Here is an 18,198-nt window from a genome sequence, read left to right on the forward strand (position 1 = left end):
GACTTCTGACAGCATCAGGCTGATAAGGGAACAAGTTCTCTCTACTCTAGCCTTCATTAGGCTTCAGAAACATTAGGCCTTAAATCTCGTTTAGTTGCATTTCACCTGTACCCACTGACAGAGATTCAGGTATGTTGGACTTGTTGTAACAACCTAAACTAAAAATACTTCCTAAAGACAAAAATAAATATGGAGGGAGTAACGATTTCCTTCAGATACTTAATTTAAAACATAAAACATTTTAGTCAAAACTAAGTAAAGAAGATGGAAACTTGGTTGCCTTCTTCCTGAATTCTGTTTCTTTGGGGGAAATCACATAGTATTTTTTTTGGCTTTCAGGATGAGCATACAAACCATCCGAAATGTTTTTAGTGTGGAAACTGGTTATCGTCTTTCCGATGACCAAATTGTCAACCATTTCCCAAATCACTATGAGCTGACCAGGAAGGACTTGATGGTGAAGAATATCAAAAGATATAGGAAAGAACTAGAAAAAGAAGGGAGCCCTCTTGCAGAGAAGGATGAAAATGGAAAATACATTTATTTGGGTATGTATTTTTGACTGTTGGCACAAGTCTTGTTATTGATCACACATGGATTATGCATGAAAACATTATTTTGTGTCCTACACTAGGATAGAACCACAGATTAATGCACGTTAAACACAAGCAGAGTAGATGTTGAATTTGCTTTGGGACACTTGTGTAAGCTAGCTACGTTTTCAGGTTACATCTCTATTGTGGTAAGTTCTGTAAGAAAATATTAGTTTGTGAAAGATATCAGAAGGCTTTGAAGAATGGAATCTATTGGGTTTGTTTTTGTGTTTTGTTTTGTTTTTTTTGTCTACAGGATTGGTATGGTATGAATACTGGAAATTCAGGCATCACCCAATTTTCTGCCAACACGCTCAACACACTTTGAACAAACAGCATCCATAAAAATAGCCTTTTTTTTTTTTTTTTTTTTTTATATTCTACCCTTGACATCTTTGCCCAGGATCCTAACAAATATAGCATGAACTGTAGTAGTTCAGTATTAGTTTTTAGGACTAAAGCTAATACTGAATTCACACATCATAAAATGTGCTACTATCTGATGTGAAAAGCAAGAATGATTGTTTAAGACACTGTCTTGCTTGATGGATATTAAACCTAGTCTAGTGTCTTGGTCAAGGATTCCATCACCCATATCATTACTTTATCCTTTTAATTCTTCTCCTTTCCCATGTCATTTCTTTGCTGGTATTTCACTTTAGTATCTGTGTTTGTATTTTACAGTTGACAGTTTGAGTTTGGGGTGCATCTCTAGTGCTTATAGGAATCTGTCTGAAGCTTAATTTTCGGTGAATCGCCAGATAGAGGTGACTGAGTTCGAGCACTGCATTTGTTTAGGATCAGGAATGGGTTCAAACTGGCTGATTATTCTGGGGTGAGAAGGGAAGTAGTGGGACACTAAATATTTTTAATATTTGTAAAATGGAAAAGAAAACATGTAAACTGTCTTCACACACCTTTTGCTGTTTTTGTAAGTCCATTAAACCCACTAAAATATTTCATGAACCTCTAAAACAAGGCAATCCAAAAAAGGAAATATGTGATCAAGGAGTGCAAAATAAAATTGGCACGTGAGACTTCCATGGTAGCATGTGGTGATAGTGCTGCTATCTTCTGTGTGAGCCAGAGTGTAAATAAATGTTCAGGCTCTTAGGTAACACACTATACACTATTATTTGTATTCCTTTTGCTGGTACTTTCTCAAAGCCCTTCACAAACAATACCCCAAGAAGCAATTGGATAAATATTTTACCAATATAGAAGCAAAGAGGCTGCCATTATTTCAAGTCCACACTTGGAATGAGTTAGTAACAGAGCTACAGTCAAAGCTTTACGTGTTCCCAATCTAATGATGAGAACTTGAAACCATGCTGAAAATCACATAAGGGAAGAGGACAGTCCAGTTTGCAGGCATGAAAACCCATGTGGGCTGTTTTAAACTAGGATTTGGTGAGACATAAGCATCTTATAGAAGAGCTGGTTACAAAAAATAAGCTTGGCTGAAGTTGTCCTGAGTTGATTCAATCTAAATGGAAGAATAAGCAAAAAATAGATCTCTAAATATAGCTTTATGTTTTCAAAGGGCAAACTTTGAGAAAGTAAGGGAATTGGGTAGAGAAATCAATAGAACTGATGAGCTCGAGGGCCTCACTGTAGAATAATCTTAGTCTTTCCACATTTGACTTAAAGCAGCAGTGGTCAACCCTCTGGCCTCATGGGCCAGATGTTGGCCTGCAGGCTGGATTCAGTTCGGGGTCAGTGCATGGGGCTGGTCTGTGACTGCAGTCCCTCATGCCAGATCCAGCCACTAAGCAACCCATCAACCTGGCTCCATGTACTGGTCCAACCCTGTGTGTTGGATCCAGCCATGGAGTGGCTGGCCCACAGGGCTGTGTCACCCAGCCCACAGGGCTTCCCAGATGTCTGGAAATTTGGCAGCAATAGCAGAATTAACTGCCATGACTTCCAGAGCCATAGCAATTAATGCTGCCACCACCATTCCACTTCTGTCAAATTTCCAGACCTGTAGGGAGCCCCACGCTCTGGCGGTTGATCACTGACTTGGAACAGTTTGATCTGAAATTTGCTCTGACCCTTGTTTGGGATGCAGTTGTAGAGAGGGTCTCCAGGTCTAACAGAATGAATAAATATCATGGCAAGGAAGTGGAGAGATTTCAGAGAATGGGAAAAGGAACTAATAAGCAAAGAAAGGTTGTGACTAGCACATTACAAAATGGAGAGAAAGTGAGAATTGCAAAGGAAACTCAAATGGGTGGGAAAAGGTTCTTTAGCTATGTATATAAATGGAGAATAAGGAAAGTATAAATGGGGTATTGTGCTGTGAGAATGGGATTGAGGCCAAAGACCATCAAAATATGGTCCAAAATCCAGTTGAACTGTGTGCCTCGGTTTTCAACAGAGGTGAAGATTCATAGAAGTAGGGTCAGAGGGGACCTGAGCAGATCATCTTGTCCGACCCCCTGCCTTGGGCAGGAATGAGTACAGGGTTCATATGACCCCCTACTAAGCTTAAGCTCAAATGACCCCAACTAGGTAGTTATCAAGCCTTCTTTTAAAGACCCCTAAGGTAGGAGCCAGCACCACTTCCCTTGGAAGCTGGTTCCAGATCCTGGCCGCTCTGACTGTGAAGTAGTGCCTTCTGATGTCTACCCTGAACCTACTCTCAATCAACTTGTGGCTGTTTGTTCCTTGTTACTCCAGGGGGTGCTCGGGGGAACAGGGTCTCAACCAATCCCCTCTGGTCCCCCTGGTAAGTTTATAGACAGCCACTAGATCCCCCTCAGCCTTCTCTTGTGAAGGCTGAACAGGTTCAAGTCCCTTAGCCTCTCCTTGTAGGCCCTGCCCTGCTGCCTCCGATCATGTGAGTGGCCCTCCTCTGGACCCTCTCGATGCTGGCCTAATCCCTCCTGAAGCGCGGCGCCCAGAACTGGACACAGTGCTCCAACTGTGGCCTGACCAGTGTCGCAAAGAGGGGAAGAATCGCCTCCTTGGACCTGCTCATGATGCATCTGTGGATACATGACAAGGTGCGGTTAGCCTTGCTGACCGCGTCCTCACATTGGCAGCCCATATTCATTTTGGGATCGATCATGACTCCAAGATCTCTTTCTGCCACTGTGCTTTCAAGAAGGGAGTCCCCCAGCCTATAGGTATGCTGCTGGTTCTTCCTGCCCAAGTGCAGTACCCTGCACTTGTCAGTATTGAATCCCATCCTATTCACATTTGCCCACCCCTGTAACCTGTCCAGGTCCAGTTGTATCCTGTCCCTCCCTTCTAGCATGCCTACCTCGCCCCAAATCTTGGTGTTGTCAGCAAATTTAAACAGGGTGCTTTTTACCCCCTTGTCCAAGTCGCTGATAAAGAAATTGAACAATACAGGCCTGAGGACCGAGCCCTGGGGGACTCCACTGCCCACCTCCCTCCAGGTTGAACATGACCCATCCACCACCACTCTCTGGGTGTGGCCCCCTAGCCAATTTGCGACCCATCTGACTGTGTAGGCATCAATGCCACAGTCACCTAGCTTTTTAATGAGAATGGGGTGGGAAACGGTGTCGAAGGCCTTCCTGAATGCCAGAAAGACTACATCCACTGCATCCAATGATTTTGTGACCTGATCGTAGACGGCTATCCGGTTGGTCTGACAGGACCTACCCTTAATGAACCCATGCTGGTTGCCCTTGAGCAACCTCCCCCTTGCTGGTCCCTCCCAGATGTGCTCCAGGATAATTTTTCAAAGAGCTTCCCCAGGATCGAAGTAAGACTAATGGGCCTATAGTTGCCTGGGTCCTCCCTCTTCCCTTTTTTGAAGATGGGGACCACATTAGCTTTCTTTCAGTCTTCTGGCATTTGGCCATAGCACCACGAGTCCTCATAAAGCCGTGCCAGGGGCCTCGTGATGACCCCTGCCAATTCCCTCAGCACCCTGGGGTGGAGCACGTCTGGACCTGCTGATTTGAACATGTCCAGTCCTTCCAAAAGTTCCCTAACTTGGTCCTCCCTGACCCTAGGCCTGGCAGAGTCTCTTTTGAGTCCGTCCTGTACCCTGGTGGGGGAGAAGTCATGGCCCCTGTTCAGAAAAATGGAGGCAAAGAATTTGTTAACCACCAGATTGCCAAGTGTATCCTGCAGGGGCCCCATGTTGCCTGGTGTCTTCTTTTTGCGCCCTATGTATTTAAAAAAAGGACTTTTTGTTGTCCTTGATCCTTGTTGCTAGCCCTAGTTCCGTCTCTGCCTTAGCCTTCCTAACAGCCTCCCTACATACTCTTGTTATGGAGGTATAATCCTCTTTGATAGCCCCCACTTCCACTGGATATACGCCTCCTTTTTTGGCTTTCAGATGTTTCTGAATGCCCTTAGTGAGCCAAGGGGGCTTTTGAGCACTCTTGCCCGCTTTGACTCGCGTTAGAACTGTCACCCCTTGTGCTTGGAGGATCGTCTCCTTAAGGAACAACCACTCGTCTTGGACACCTAGTTCCCCTACTTTCCAGAACTGCAGTGCCTCTCCTACTAATCTCAACTTGTTGAAGTTGGCCCTCCTGAAGTCAAGGTCTACTGCCTTGCTGCAGGCCCTTGACACCCTGTGCTGGATGGTGAATTCCAGTAGGCGATGATCGCTATTGCCCAGGTGGTCGAGGACCTGGAGTCCCCTCACCAGCTCGTGGCCAGGACCAGGTCCAGCAGGGCATTCTCCCTGGTGGGACTGTGCACCTCCTGGGTTAGGTGGAGGTCTTGTATCCCAGCAAGGAACCTACGCGAGTGGTCAGACCTGGCTGACTGTTCCTCCCAGCAAATGTCCGGGTAGTTTAGACCACCCATGACGACCGCATCCCTTGATTTAACTGCCTCCACGAGTTGACCCGAGAATTCGTAGTCCAACTCTTCCCCCTGGTTGGGTGGTCTGTAGTAGACACCCACTGTTAAGTCCCTTTCCCCGCGACCCCCTTGTATTCTGACCCAGAGCACTTCAGCCTGCCCCTCCTCTGACCCCATCCTGTTAAATGAGGACGTGTATGTTCTTTGATGTAGAGCGCCACCTCCCCACCCCCCCCGTTCTGTCCCACCTGTATAGTCTGTAGCCCCTAATGTTTTACCACCCAATCGTGGGTTGAATCCCACCAGGTTTCAGTGAGCCCTACTATGGCTGGGTTTGTACTAGCTATCTGGAGGGCAAGTTCCTCCTGCTTATTTCCCATACTTTGACCATTAGTGTAAAGGCATTTAAGGCCTTCTGTTGGTGCATGCACCCCACCCAGATTCCTAGGACTATCTGGACCCTTGTCGCTTACCTAGGTACCTCTTGTGCTCATCGCCCGTCTTGGTTGGGAGGTGTCCTCATGTCTTCCTGTGGCCCCATCCCCCAGCGAAACTAGTTCAAACGATGCTGTATGCGATCAGCCAACCTGGAAGAGAAGACACGCTTGCCTTTAGGGGAGAGGTGAAACCCATCCCACCCGAGCATGCCCTCTGAGCAAAAATGCAGGTCGTTTTCCAGGAACCCAAGGCCTGCCTGGTGGTAGCAACCCCGAAGCCTCCAATTGACCTCATTGATGCAGGCCTCGTGACGCTGTCCACGTCTACTTACTGGGAGAATAGAGGAGAATACCACCTGTGCCCCCGTCTCCTTGAGCTTGGCCCCCAAGGCCTCGTAGTCCTTCATGATGCGGTCTGGGTTGCCCCTGGCCTTGTCATTTGTTCCCACATGGATTAGGACCCTGCGGTACTGGTCCGAGGGTCAAATGAAGGCCAGGATCCTCCCTGACATTCTGAATCCGAGCCCCAGGCAGGTAGCGACCTCCTGTGCCATGGGGTCGGGTCGGCAGATGGGACCCTCCAATCCCCTCAGGATGGAATCTCCGATGATGAGATAGAGGCTAGCTTGCTAATGGAAGCAGGATATGGAGCTGTGGACTGGAAACGACACATGTCTGAGGGTGGAAGGAAATCTCAGTTTAACATGCACAGCCTGGGGATGATCAGAAGGAACTGGCTTATGATATTGAGATCCAAATCTTTCAAATGGAAAGTGGTGTCATGTGACTGGAGAATAGCAAAAGGCAGTGCAGGGTGACACCTTAGAGCAGGGGTGGGCAAAATGGCAGTCGGGTAGCCAGACTCCATTTCCCAGCAGCCCTTCCATGGAGACCCCAGGTGTGGCGTGGGTGGGGCATGCAGCTAGATGAGGAGCTGCACTGGGGCTGGGGCCTTGCATTAGTGATAGCACATGGCCAGAGCTGGGGCAGAGCCATGATCCTCTGCTTGCATGCCCCTGTCTGTGCAACCTGCACTCATCGTAGGGGTGTGCAGGCAACAGCTCACAGCTGTGCCATGGCTCACCCTCTCCCACAAGATCCCAGCATCTCCCAGCCCTACTTACCCATCTTGCTTCCAGCTGTGGCCCCATCCCAGCCACCCACCCGCATCTTCTGCCTGCATGGGTCCTGCCCCTGGTGGTGGGTGCCCGGGAAGCCAGAAGAAGCTGTTGCCATAGGGGCTGCTGGCAAAGAAAGCCCACTATGGGCCCGATCTGACCCATGGGCCAGACTTTGCCCACCCCTGCCTTAGAGACTGAGTGCTTCAGAAGGACATAAGTTTTTGCGGGCAGCGTGGCATCTGATGAAGTAGGTTCCACCTACAGAAGCTCCTGGTCTCTAAGGTGCCACTCAGCTCTGACTTCAAACTGACATGGTTAACTACCTCTTTCTATTCATGGATAATAATAAAGGCAGTAACTATATGTAAGAAAAGGAGGGGAAATGATTCAGGCAGCCACACACCCATTTGGTTGACCTCGGTACCATGTGGGATTGCAAAACAAATTGACTAACATGGAGGTAAAGAGAAAATGGAATAAAATGCAACACAGGTTTATCACAGGTGGGTTATACTGAACTAACTTAATACTTTACTTGGATAAGGTAACTGGTTTTTCAGACAGGAAATGTTTTTTAGATTGAACCTGGACTTCAGAAAAGTATTTGATATAGACAAATTTTCAAACTGGAGAAGATGGGATATTAATGCAAGGTTGGTGAGGAATTATCTGAAGGGGAGATGGTAATGGGTGATGGTAGAAAAGAAAGTTTCAGGATAGAGCACGGGTGGGCCAAGTATGGCCCACGGGCCAGATCTGGCTCGCCAGCTGACTGGATCTGGCCTACAGTACTTCACATGGGGCCAGTCCAAGAGCAGCAAAGCAGGAGCAGGAGTCTCAGCTGGAGTTAAGGGGAGCAGAACAGCCCAGGCCCCAGCCAGTGTATGCAGCTTCTGGTGGGGATGTTCCCGGTGTGGTTGCTGTCAGCCAAGTGCTACTCTGCTCCCTTTACCTCCAGCGGTAGCTCCTCCCACTCCTCCCCCTACTGCATTGCTTCAGCTGAGCGGCTCCAACTGGAGGCAAGGGGAGCAGCACCTGGCTATCTGCATCTGTACCAGGAACAGCCCTGCCAGAAGCTGCATGCTGACTGTAGCTGGCAGGTGCAGATGGGACTGCGGCTCAGGCTATCTTGGGTAGGGATTGGCCCCATGCAAGCACTGTGGGGGCAGCTGTGAACTGGGTGAGCTCTGCTGCGTATGCCTCATCCTCCCTCCCCTCACCACTGGTTCTCTCCCAGGCAGTTCCCCCACCTCCCTCCATGCACATTCCCCATACACATCCCAACCCCCGCCAGGCAGGGCATGCAGAGAGCAGATCACACCCATCCCTCTCCCAAACACTGCTCCCTGCCCACACAAAGCCCATAGGATTTGTGGTGACTTGTTGCGTGTGGTAGGGGAATGCTGACCCAGGTCACAACAGCTCAGCAAAACTCACTATGTAGCCCTCAGGCCCAAATAATTGTCCACCTTTGGGCTAGAGGGTGTTCCTGAAGGATTAGTATTGTGACCAGCCTTATTTGTATGTTAATGTTAGGTTCCATTTTATCTTAGTTCAGAAGTGTGTAATAGAAAAAAATGGAAAGTTAGTGAAGATGTATTCACTGGTGCATCACTGTCATTGTCAGATGTAGTATTCCAAGTCTTTTTTTTTTTTAACTACTTTAGATTTTGTGCCTGTCACCTTTATGCTTCCTGCTGATTACAATCTCTTTGTTGAAGAATTCAGAAAAAATCCTTCCAGCACCTGGATTATGAAACCTTGTGGAAAAGCTCAAGGAAAGGGGATATTTCTTATTAATAAACTCTCTCAAATTAAGAAATGGTCTAGAGACAGCAAAACATCTTCGTAAGTTTAAAATAGGTTTACAGTCTTTTGTTATAACCTACTAGCCAATTGCCTGTCAAGAATGACAGGTGGGGGGGTAGAGGAGGGGCATCACAGATGGAGTGCTACCACCTAAAGCCCTATGCTGCCACTGTTCTGCCACTTACAGGGTGGGGGGTCGAGGCCGGCTCCCCAACCCTCTGTCTCGTCATTGGCATGGCTTTGGAATCATGGTGGCACTCCCCCATGCTTGGAGCACTCTGATTGGCTGTTTCCACCAGAGTGTGAATGAAGCATTATGGACAGACTTACTTAGCCTTTTATAATATTAGAATTAGTGTTAGGCATGTTTTATAAAACAGAGATCTTTCTCTGTGCAAAAAGCCATTAAGCATTAATTTGGCAGAGCTATCATTTTTCTCTCTCTCTTTAATGTCACTTAAAACCTGTTGACCTTCTGATTCTGTTTAGTGCAAATTATTCCATTTGGTGCTGCGTGACAAGCAGTCATTTAGCAAACTGTGGAAATATGCTTTCAGTGTAGATCTGGGGTTTGTATGTCTAGATAGGCAAGGGAGGAAAATGTCATGGGCAGGCTGGAATAACTATTTTGCTGCTTGATTTTGAAGACCTGGGAGTTAAAGGAGAATCTTTCATTAAGTGATTTAATTTTCAGCTTTGGAAAGGTCATGTGACCACTGTGCATACCTCCCTAGTCAAATGAATCATGAAAACCAGGCACTGTTCTGAGAAGAAAAGACTGGCCTGTCTGAACTCCCTCCCCATGAGGCCTGGAGAGAGGAGCTATCAGCTGTGGCTCATTACTGTAGTTCAGTGCAGAGAAAACAGCTGGGCCCTGTGAATAGGAAGCACAGACAAACTAGGGCATTCATTGGGAAGAAGGAAGAGAGAAAAAGAAAGAACATGGTGGGGGGGAAGGGTCTGTTACTCTTGTTGGTATTGTAACCCATCTAATATGGCTCTTCTACTAAAAGGGAAATCTTTATTGCTTAGTTTTTGACAATCCCCTTCTAATAAAGACAGTAACTACAGGCAGTTGTTTTCACAGTGGGGGAAGAAAAAAAAACATCTGAAGAACAATTTTATGGTTTCTCCTTAAGTTGTTTTTTCTACCCTGGCTTGAAAGGGTTGGTGATTGCCCTCCAGATTAATAGCAAGGCAACACTAGCCTGATTGTGTTAGAATACATATGAATAAGGGTTGTTGAAGTGGAAACTCAATATTGACATTAAATTGGTTTGATAGTTTTTAAACCATAAGTGTAACTTCTTGATGAAATGTAGTCTCTAAGGCCTCAGTGCCTTTGTTTATGGGTCTTTTGGATAAATGTAGCTTGCTGAATCTGAGTCTAATATGCATGCTACCCTACAATGCTTAAAGCTTATCTTGTTCATTTGTTTTAACTGCTTTGCATACATGATGCAAACTTGTCCTGCACACATTAACTAGGGAAATGTTAAATGTTAATGGTACTATAGGATTTCTGTCAGAATGCTTCTGAGGAAGGGAAAATATTTTTGTATAATAATCACATTCGAAATGTAGAAGATTTGGTTTTGTTTTGGTTTTGTTTTATAGGTTTGTTTCTCAATCTTCTTCTAAAGAAGCCTATGTGATTTCTCTCTATATCAACAATCCTTTACTGATTGGAGGGAAGAAATTTGATCTCCGCTTGTATGTGTTAGTGTCTACATATCGTCCACTCCGATGTTACATGTAAGATTATATAGATTTGTCCCTTAAAAAAGAAATACCTTTGTTCTCATTGGCTAGAGAAGTTTTTAATGTTTGTTTTCCTCAACTTCAGTTGCATTTAATATATATTTTAATACTTTTTTTTTCTAGGTATAAACTTGGATTTTGCCGGTTTTGCACTGTAAAATATACTCCAAGTACAAGTGAGCTAGATAATATGTTTGTACATCTTACAAACGTTGCCATTCAGAAACATGGGGTAAGTGTTATGAGTTTTTTTTTTTTTTTTAAATGTTCATTTGCAATCTAATATTAGGCATGGCCAAGCAAACTATTGAAATGACTATTAAGAACAAAGGGGAAGGCTGGTTCTTCAGGAATATGCTTACATTTTCTAATGTGTATTTGTGGGAGTGTGTAAAACACAAACATGACAGCAAGCTGTGCTGTTTTCAGTTTTTGTTTGGCAATTTCCTGAGGGCCTTGAGGCAGGTATGAGTGATACAACATGCTCCAGTTGTGGTCGAGCTCTTTGTTAACTACTCCCGATTGTGTGGTCATCTGTCCCATCTCATCCATTCAGCCTGTCAGGACAAGTGCTTTGTCATCAGAGTAGATTCGAAGAGGATGAAGCTTTTAGTCTATATCTGCTAGCTGAACTCTGGGATCCTAAGGCATTTTTCATGGAGGAACTATTGAGAACAGCATGTTTCAGATGCTGGCTTTTGTACACATTTTCAGACACGAGGCTGTAAATACATGCAGAAGCTTCTTGGGCCTTGTACTCATGAGTGAACTGTCTTCCTCTATAGGTTCTCTTCATTTTTGCTTCTAGGTATGTTGTAGCTATAATATAACAACCTTTCATAACAAGTAGTTTTGACAGCTCTCAAAGAAGAGCCTTTTAGTATTCTAAAAATTATGTTCTGGCATATGGAGGAGCTTCATTAGTGTGCATGTACTTTTAGCTAGCTCAAAACTACCCTGTTTTTTTTTTCTCTGCCATTCTAACCCAATATATTTCAAGGCTCCTCAAGTAAGCCTCCTGGTCACAGCTGCAGTATAGATTGTAATGTAGTAGTGCAGCCAAATGGGGTTTTTTTAAATATTAAAATTATTAATTATATTTCCAATAAGATGCTGCAAAAATGTATAATTTCAGTATCTTCATGACGTATTGGTATTTGGTGTCTCTCTCTGCATGCTGGTTTTAATATTAATTTATTTTCTGGCTTGGAAAATGTCTAATAAACCACACTTGTAATGAATAGACCATTAAACATAAATGAAAGATATTTAAATATAAGTGCTAAATTAGCAGTATATTAACAGCAGTACAGTTACTGTTAAATATATCAGTCTTCCTCAAATAAAACCCAAGCTGTTTCCTTTCTGTTTGGGAAATCAGATTGCCTAGTCGTCACCTCCGCTTCCTCTGTCCTCTGCTTGGTCATTAAATAGACAAAACGTGGTTTTTGTCGGTTTGTTTTTGGTACTTCGTACTTGAAATTCCCACAAAGCAAGTTTTAATACCCATTTCTGCATTTTAAAAAATGTAACTCGATATAGAAGTGATAAGAACGTATTCCATGTTTATATAATAACAGTAGAAGCTGAGCTTGACCTTTATAAACCATCATGTAGCAAAACAAACTGAAAAACCCAGCAACTTTCTGCTTAAAAACAAATTTTAAGTTTTCTGTGCATGAGAACAAAACTTCTAAATAATAGCAAATTCCTTGAGACTGAATTAATGTCTTAATTCTCTAGGATGACTATAATCACATTCATGGAGGCAAATGGACAGTGAGTAACTTGCATCTGTATCTAGAGAGCACTCGTGGAAAGGAGGTCACTAATAAGCTGTTCAATGAAATCCATTGGATAATTGTACAGTCACTGAAGGCAGTTTCAGTAAGTAATGTTAATGAAATAGTGGCAGTGATAGCTTTGTGGCTGCAACCTCTGAGTTCCCCTGAAAATAACCGTGAAGAAATTTACCTCCTGCTAATACAGCGGTGGGCAAGATGCGGCCCACCAAGCCATTCTGTCTGGCCCACAGGGCCCCTAAAAAATTTAGAAAATTAATATTAATCTGCCTTGGACTGCCTGTCATGCAGCACTCGATGACTTGCCAAAACTCAGTAAGCGGCCCTCTGCCCAAAATAATTGCCCGCCCCTGTGCACTTTTAAAACACTAAAATTGTGGATACTTCTGAGCTCTGCCTGTGCCCAAGATACTGTTTTGGTCATACCAAGTTTCATAGTTGTTAGGGGTTGGAAGGGACCTTACAGATCATCGTGTCCTGTCCGCCTGCACTTGGGCAGGAAAGACTACTGGGATCAGACAACCCCAGCAAGATGGGCATCAAGACACCTCTTGAAGATTGCCAGAGTGGGTGACTGTACCATCTCTGGGGGGGAGCCTGTTCCAAACCCTTAGCACTTGCCTTGTAAAGAAGTTAATCAAAGAGAAACTAAATCTGAAAGACATTATGTCACAGAAGGTTGGGAATGTTACAGATTAGTAAGCTTGTGTGATTTTTTTGCAGTTCTGTTAAACGAGAAATGGTGTTATCCAAAACCCATGTAAAAATAACTCATTAATGGCTTGACAGGGCTTTAAAATGCGCGAGTACCTTCACTGAGTAACTTTATGCATTTGCAGAAGACAGGCTTCCCGAAGTGCTGAATCAGAGGCAAGAAGAAAAGGTAGCCTGTCTCAGTATTAACAGAGCTGTTAAAGAGAGTAAAAACTGTTGGGGAGGGAAGGAAAACAAATACAGGGAGGGAATGTGTTGATACTTTTGTCTCCTTTGTGCTTTTGGAGCATGAAAAAAATACTTCTCCAATAAAGTTTCCTTCCTTCGAAAACCACTCTAAATAAAGCACCGCAGCATCTCGTGTCTTCAGTGTCCAGCACTTCAAAATGGCAGTGGGGGTGCTTTAATTAAAGCTCATTCAACAAGCTTCCGTTAAAGTGCCCCCACTGCCATTCTGATGTGCAGGGATGCTGAATGTGTGAGATGCGGAGGCTGCTGGAGAATGCTAATTAGCTCGCACTAGCAGACTCGGTTGAGTCTGCTCCGTGCTGTAATTACAGCCTTTATAAAGTGTAGCTACAGTGTGTCAGAGCGGCATCCTCACACGCATACAGGCACCCATTGCTGCTTGTGCTATCCCTTGAGGACCACAGAAAATGGCCTATTTCTATCTTCATTATAATCGCCCTTAAGATATTTGAAGACTGATCAAATCCCCCTTAGTCTTCTCTTCCCCAGAGTAAATAAACCTGACTTTCTATTGCAAAAAGGTATTTAATGCTTTTGTTTTCATGTGATGCATTTAAAATGGTATTTTAAATCCTGCAATACTGTAGGATATGCAGATGACAATTTTCATCAAAGCTCAATAATCAAATATTATCCATTAATATAATTACTATCATAATAGTCAGAGCTGGAGAAGATGACATTTACCTTGAAAAAATAAAGGTAATCCTAAATACATTAGTAAAATGTTATCTTTAAGAGTAGAAAATGTTTTATGAGAACTGGCATGTAAAACTAGTGCCCTGTATATGTACCACATGGCAAAATAAGTCCATAATCTTTGAAGCTGCTTAGCAAGTTTTTATCCTTTAATGCTTCTTTTTAATTTGTTTCAGCCTGTAATGAATAACGATAAACACTGCTTTGAGTGCTATGGATATGATATTATCATTGATGACAAGCTTAAACCATGGCTTATTGAGGTAAAGTGTTGGAGGACGTATAAACAAACATCCTCATTGTTTCCTTTCACACAACAGCTGAGAAGAGTTCATCTGCTGTTTTGAAGCCTGAGACTTCCCTTTTTTCAGATCAGTGTAGATTGGGAAGGCTGTTGCAAAGTAGGGCAACAGAATAGCTTTTGGGACTTGCAGCATGTCCAAATTCAAGAGTAAACTTGTGGCCTTCTGCTCAACAGACTGGTAAAATCCAGGTGCATTCACAATATACTTGGACTCCTGCGGTTTTATGAATGCCAACATCTTTAATGCGCCAGTAGCTGTAAAATTCGTATGCACTCAGTCACGTGTAAATCTAGACCTGCTAAAGCTCAGCTGTTGTCCACAGCACAGCTCAAACGTAGCAAAGCTAGAAGAAAGGATACACGTAACAGGAAGGCAAATTTAAGATGACACATGGTTATATAATTTTCTCTGGTTCACTAATTTCTACTTTAGGGTCAACATAGTCTCTCTCCTGCTTCACTTTACCCAAATCTTATTAGTAAGCTTACATTTTAAAAGCTAGCAGTTCTTTGTTTGGATGCCAGCTTACATTTATAATTATCTAGCAAATTTGTTTGTATTTATTAATTGGGCATAAACTAAATAGAGAGTCCCCATAGCAAAAGGCTTCTTACACATTTTACTGGCCAAGAAGACTGTGACAATGAGGAGTTCAGAGAAGGCTTACAAATCAGAGCAGTTTGTTCATAATAAATAGGTCTGTGAGGCCCATATGTAACAACTGCCCAGCTGAGGTAAATGAGAAATGTTAACTTTTTGTTGTTGTTGATGTTATCTCAACTTATAAACCCAAAAGTGCTGCTGAATTTAGTTTGAACAAAAAAACCCTTCAGTCAGATCCTGAAGGGAATTTACTGATAGTGATAGAAAATATGAAATGGACAGCTCAGTTTCTTTTTTTTTTATGGTTTTCTGTTGAGATGTGGACTAATTTCCAGGCTAAAACATGGTAGTGTTGTTAAGTTCTGTATAAGAAACTATGTGTAAATGTAAATACTGAATAGGAAATATTTGTTTCTTTTGTAGGTCAATGCATCCCCTTCTCTTACCTCCAGCACAGCCAATGATCGCATCCTCAAATACAATCTTATTAATGATACACTTAACATTGCGGTGCCTAATGGGGAAATTCCAGATTGTAAATGGAATAAATCTCCACCAAAAGAAGCTCTTGGAAGTTATGAAGTCTTGTAAGTTTTACCCATGTCCTATGTTAATGTGAATAGCTTTGTCCCTTGAATGAGGAAGAACTTTTATGACAGGCCAAATAGATTAAATGAATTTCTTCGTGGTGTGAAAGATGGACAGAAAGGGCTCTGTGCACATCAGCAGTATGTTTGGAGCTGGAATAATACTGGCATTGATATGCTTTCAAGTAAAAAGTTGAGTTGTGGGCTGTCCATTGTTGAAGCAGTTATCACTCTTTAAGATGCATAGTAATCCACATTGCATTGAGTATAATATATAAGTAACAGTTATACATGAATGTGTATCAAGAAAATAAATACGTTGTTAATTCATGTAAATGTTGTCACTCAGCTCTTGCAATTCATAGAAGTGATGTTAAAACAATGGAATTCCAAGATTTTTATAGTTGACTGTAATGTGTGAATTAAACTCATGATATACCTTCAGCTCTAATATTTCCCTTTAATTTGGGATGTATTTAGAGGGATGCTGAAGAAAATACCCCAATGCAGTTGGAACTACCTAAATATTTTGAACCTATTTAAGATCTAATACTACTGTAGTAGTGTTAACTGCCCAACTTCTGGACAGCATGGGGGAGGGGGCTGTGTGCTGTAGTGGTTGCAGATGGGTCTTCCTTGCTGTGCCAGCACAGCTACCTCCTGTTTACTGTGCAGCAGAAGCTGTGTAGCTTCTTTCCCAGCTGCATGCTCAAAGTGGCAACTCAGCCTCTCTTGCCACGTGGGCAGCCCAGCTCTCCTATTAGTGCCCAAACAGCAGCTTCCCTCTGCACTACTTCCACGAGCAGGGGCAGGAGCAGGAGCCAGAAGCAGGAGGAGGGAATGGGAACCTGGAGACCCCTACTGTCACAGCAGACAGAACTATGGAGGAAGTGAGCCTGGGCCAGAGCCCAGAGGCTGCACCTTAACCCTTCATAGGCCACTTGCAACCTGCAGTCTGCCAGTTGGACAGCCTTGTACTAGTTTATGCCGTCTTTTTAACACCCCGGTCCTTCAAACACTTATAAACATGAATACATTTACTGTTATAGGATCATAGGAAAATAGGGCTGGAAGAGACCTCATGAAGTCATCTATCTAAACCCCTGCTCAAGGTCGAATCATTCCTGACTACAGCTACCCTAGCCCCAAGTGTCTGTTTAACCTGCTCTTTCAAATTTACAGGAATGGAGATGCCACAACTAGGTAGCCTGCTCCTAATGCTTAACCACCCTCATAGTCAGAAAGTTTTTTTCCTAGACTCCAATCTAAATTCCCTCTGCTACAGTTTGAGGGAATTGCTCCTAGGCTTAGACTTTTCTCTGTGGGTGCAAGGGACATCTCCACCCTTTTCTCTAATTACCCTTTAGGTACTGGAAGACTGTGGGGGGATTTGATAAGTTTTCTCTTCCCCAGACTGTTCTTTCATCCTGTCCTCATAAGTCATGCTTCTCAAGCCTATAATAATTTTTATCGCTCTCTGCTGTACTCTTTCCAATCTCTCCACATCTTTCTAGAAGTGTGGGGCCCAAAATGTTACATGTTCATAAATGTTTGCAACATTTGGAGTTAATTGTTTTATCTGGTAGCTATATTTCATATTGGTTAATGGGCCAGAAATGAGCATTATTTCTTCAGAAAGTGTTATACTAATATCACTTTTATTTGTTGCTTGCTATGGTATTCCTTAATTTTGAGCCAAATTATGCCCTTGGATACACCCAGTAACTGAAATTAATGGAAAGCAGGGATATCTGATGCCATTGTGGGTTTATACATTTAAAGAGACACTTGCTGCATTACGTCGATTGTCAAGAAACTACATTCTGTTTAAATACCATCTACTTTCTAATTTGCCAATTCTTATGTGAATCATTTACTGGTGTCACAATTCAGTCAGTCATTCTGGAATTCCAGTGGCTCCTATATTTGTGCTGGATGGTGATGTTACTAAACAAGTAGTCTTATCTTCTTACTTACCTGTGAATCTATAGGAACAGTGGGAAGAAATACATGAGTGATAATTAGCTTCACAAATTTCTGTAGCTAATTTTCTATGTTACTGATCAAAAAACCCTTATCATAAGTTTGCCAATTTAAATATTTATTGAAGTATAACGGCAAGTGCTCGCTTTTCTAGTCATATAAACTTTTAGCCGCATAACTCAGTTTGAACAGTGACATATTAGACTACCATGTAAGTCAGGGGCAGGCAATTATTTCAGGTGGAGGGCTGCTTACCCAGTTTTGGCAGGCCGTCGAGGGCCCCTTGACAGGCGCCCCGCCCCCTAGTCACCATCTTGGGACCAGTGTCCCAATGTGTTGGGACCAATGTCCCAGGGCCAGCACTGATGGGGCCCAGAGCAGGGCACAGGCTGGCAGGGGTCTGTGGAGCCGGGCTGGGCTGCACCAGCCGGGAGAGAGGGAGCTGGTCCGGCTCCATAGAGGCCCTGCCGGCCGGGACCCCACGCTCCTGCCACCCTACTCTGGGCCCTGCCAGCACTGACCCTGGGGCACCAGTGTAGGCCCTGTGCTCCTGCTGGCTCCCGCACCTGCTTACTCCCAGTGCCCCCCAGCCCCACGGTATAGGCAGGGGGCAGCACACAGCCCCGATCCCTTGCTTGCTGGCAGGGTAGAAGCTGGTGTTGAGCATGGGGAAAAGCGGCCCCTAGCCTGCCCCATGGCTGGTGCTTTCTGCTTCCGGCCCCTTCTGCCCCTGTGTGG

General features: G+C 43.9%; 1 protein-coding gene across 5 annotated transcripts in view; it reads left to right on the forward strand.

The window, feature by feature from the left end:
• TTLL1 (tubulin tyrosine ligase like 1) overlaps positions 1-18,198 on the forward strand; it is a 30,168-nt gene that overhangs the window by 6,676 nt on the left and 5,294 nt on the right. For 4 of the 5 annotated variants that reach the window (XM_025213200.1, XM_006031533.3, XM_025213201.1 and 1 more), the window contains 7 exons: positions 340-548; positions 8,616-8,796; positions 10,375-10,512; positions 10,642-10,750; positions 12,262-12,405; positions 14,159-14,245; positions 15,314-15,477. In XM_025213200.1, coding sequence (XP_025068985.1) covers positions 340-548; positions 8,616-8,796; positions 10,375-10,512; positions 10,642-10,750; positions 12,262-12,405; positions 14,159-14,245; positions 15,314-15,477 — 1,032 coding nt within the window. The remainder of the gene's footprint in view (positions 1-339; positions 549-8,615; positions 8,797-10,374; positions 10,513-10,641; positions 10,751-12,261; positions 12,406-14,158; positions 14,246-15,313; positions 15,478-18,198) is intronic. The other variant, XM_025213202.1, reaches the window with a different exon arrangement.

Source organism: Alligator sinensis, unplaced genomic scaffold, assembly GCF_000455745.1.
Source record: "Alligator sinensis unplaced genomic scaffold, ASM45574v1 scaffold292_1, whole genome shotgun sequence".
NCBI classification, from domain to species: Eukaryota; Metazoa; Chordata; order Crocodylia; family Alligatoridae; genus Alligator; species Alligator sinensis.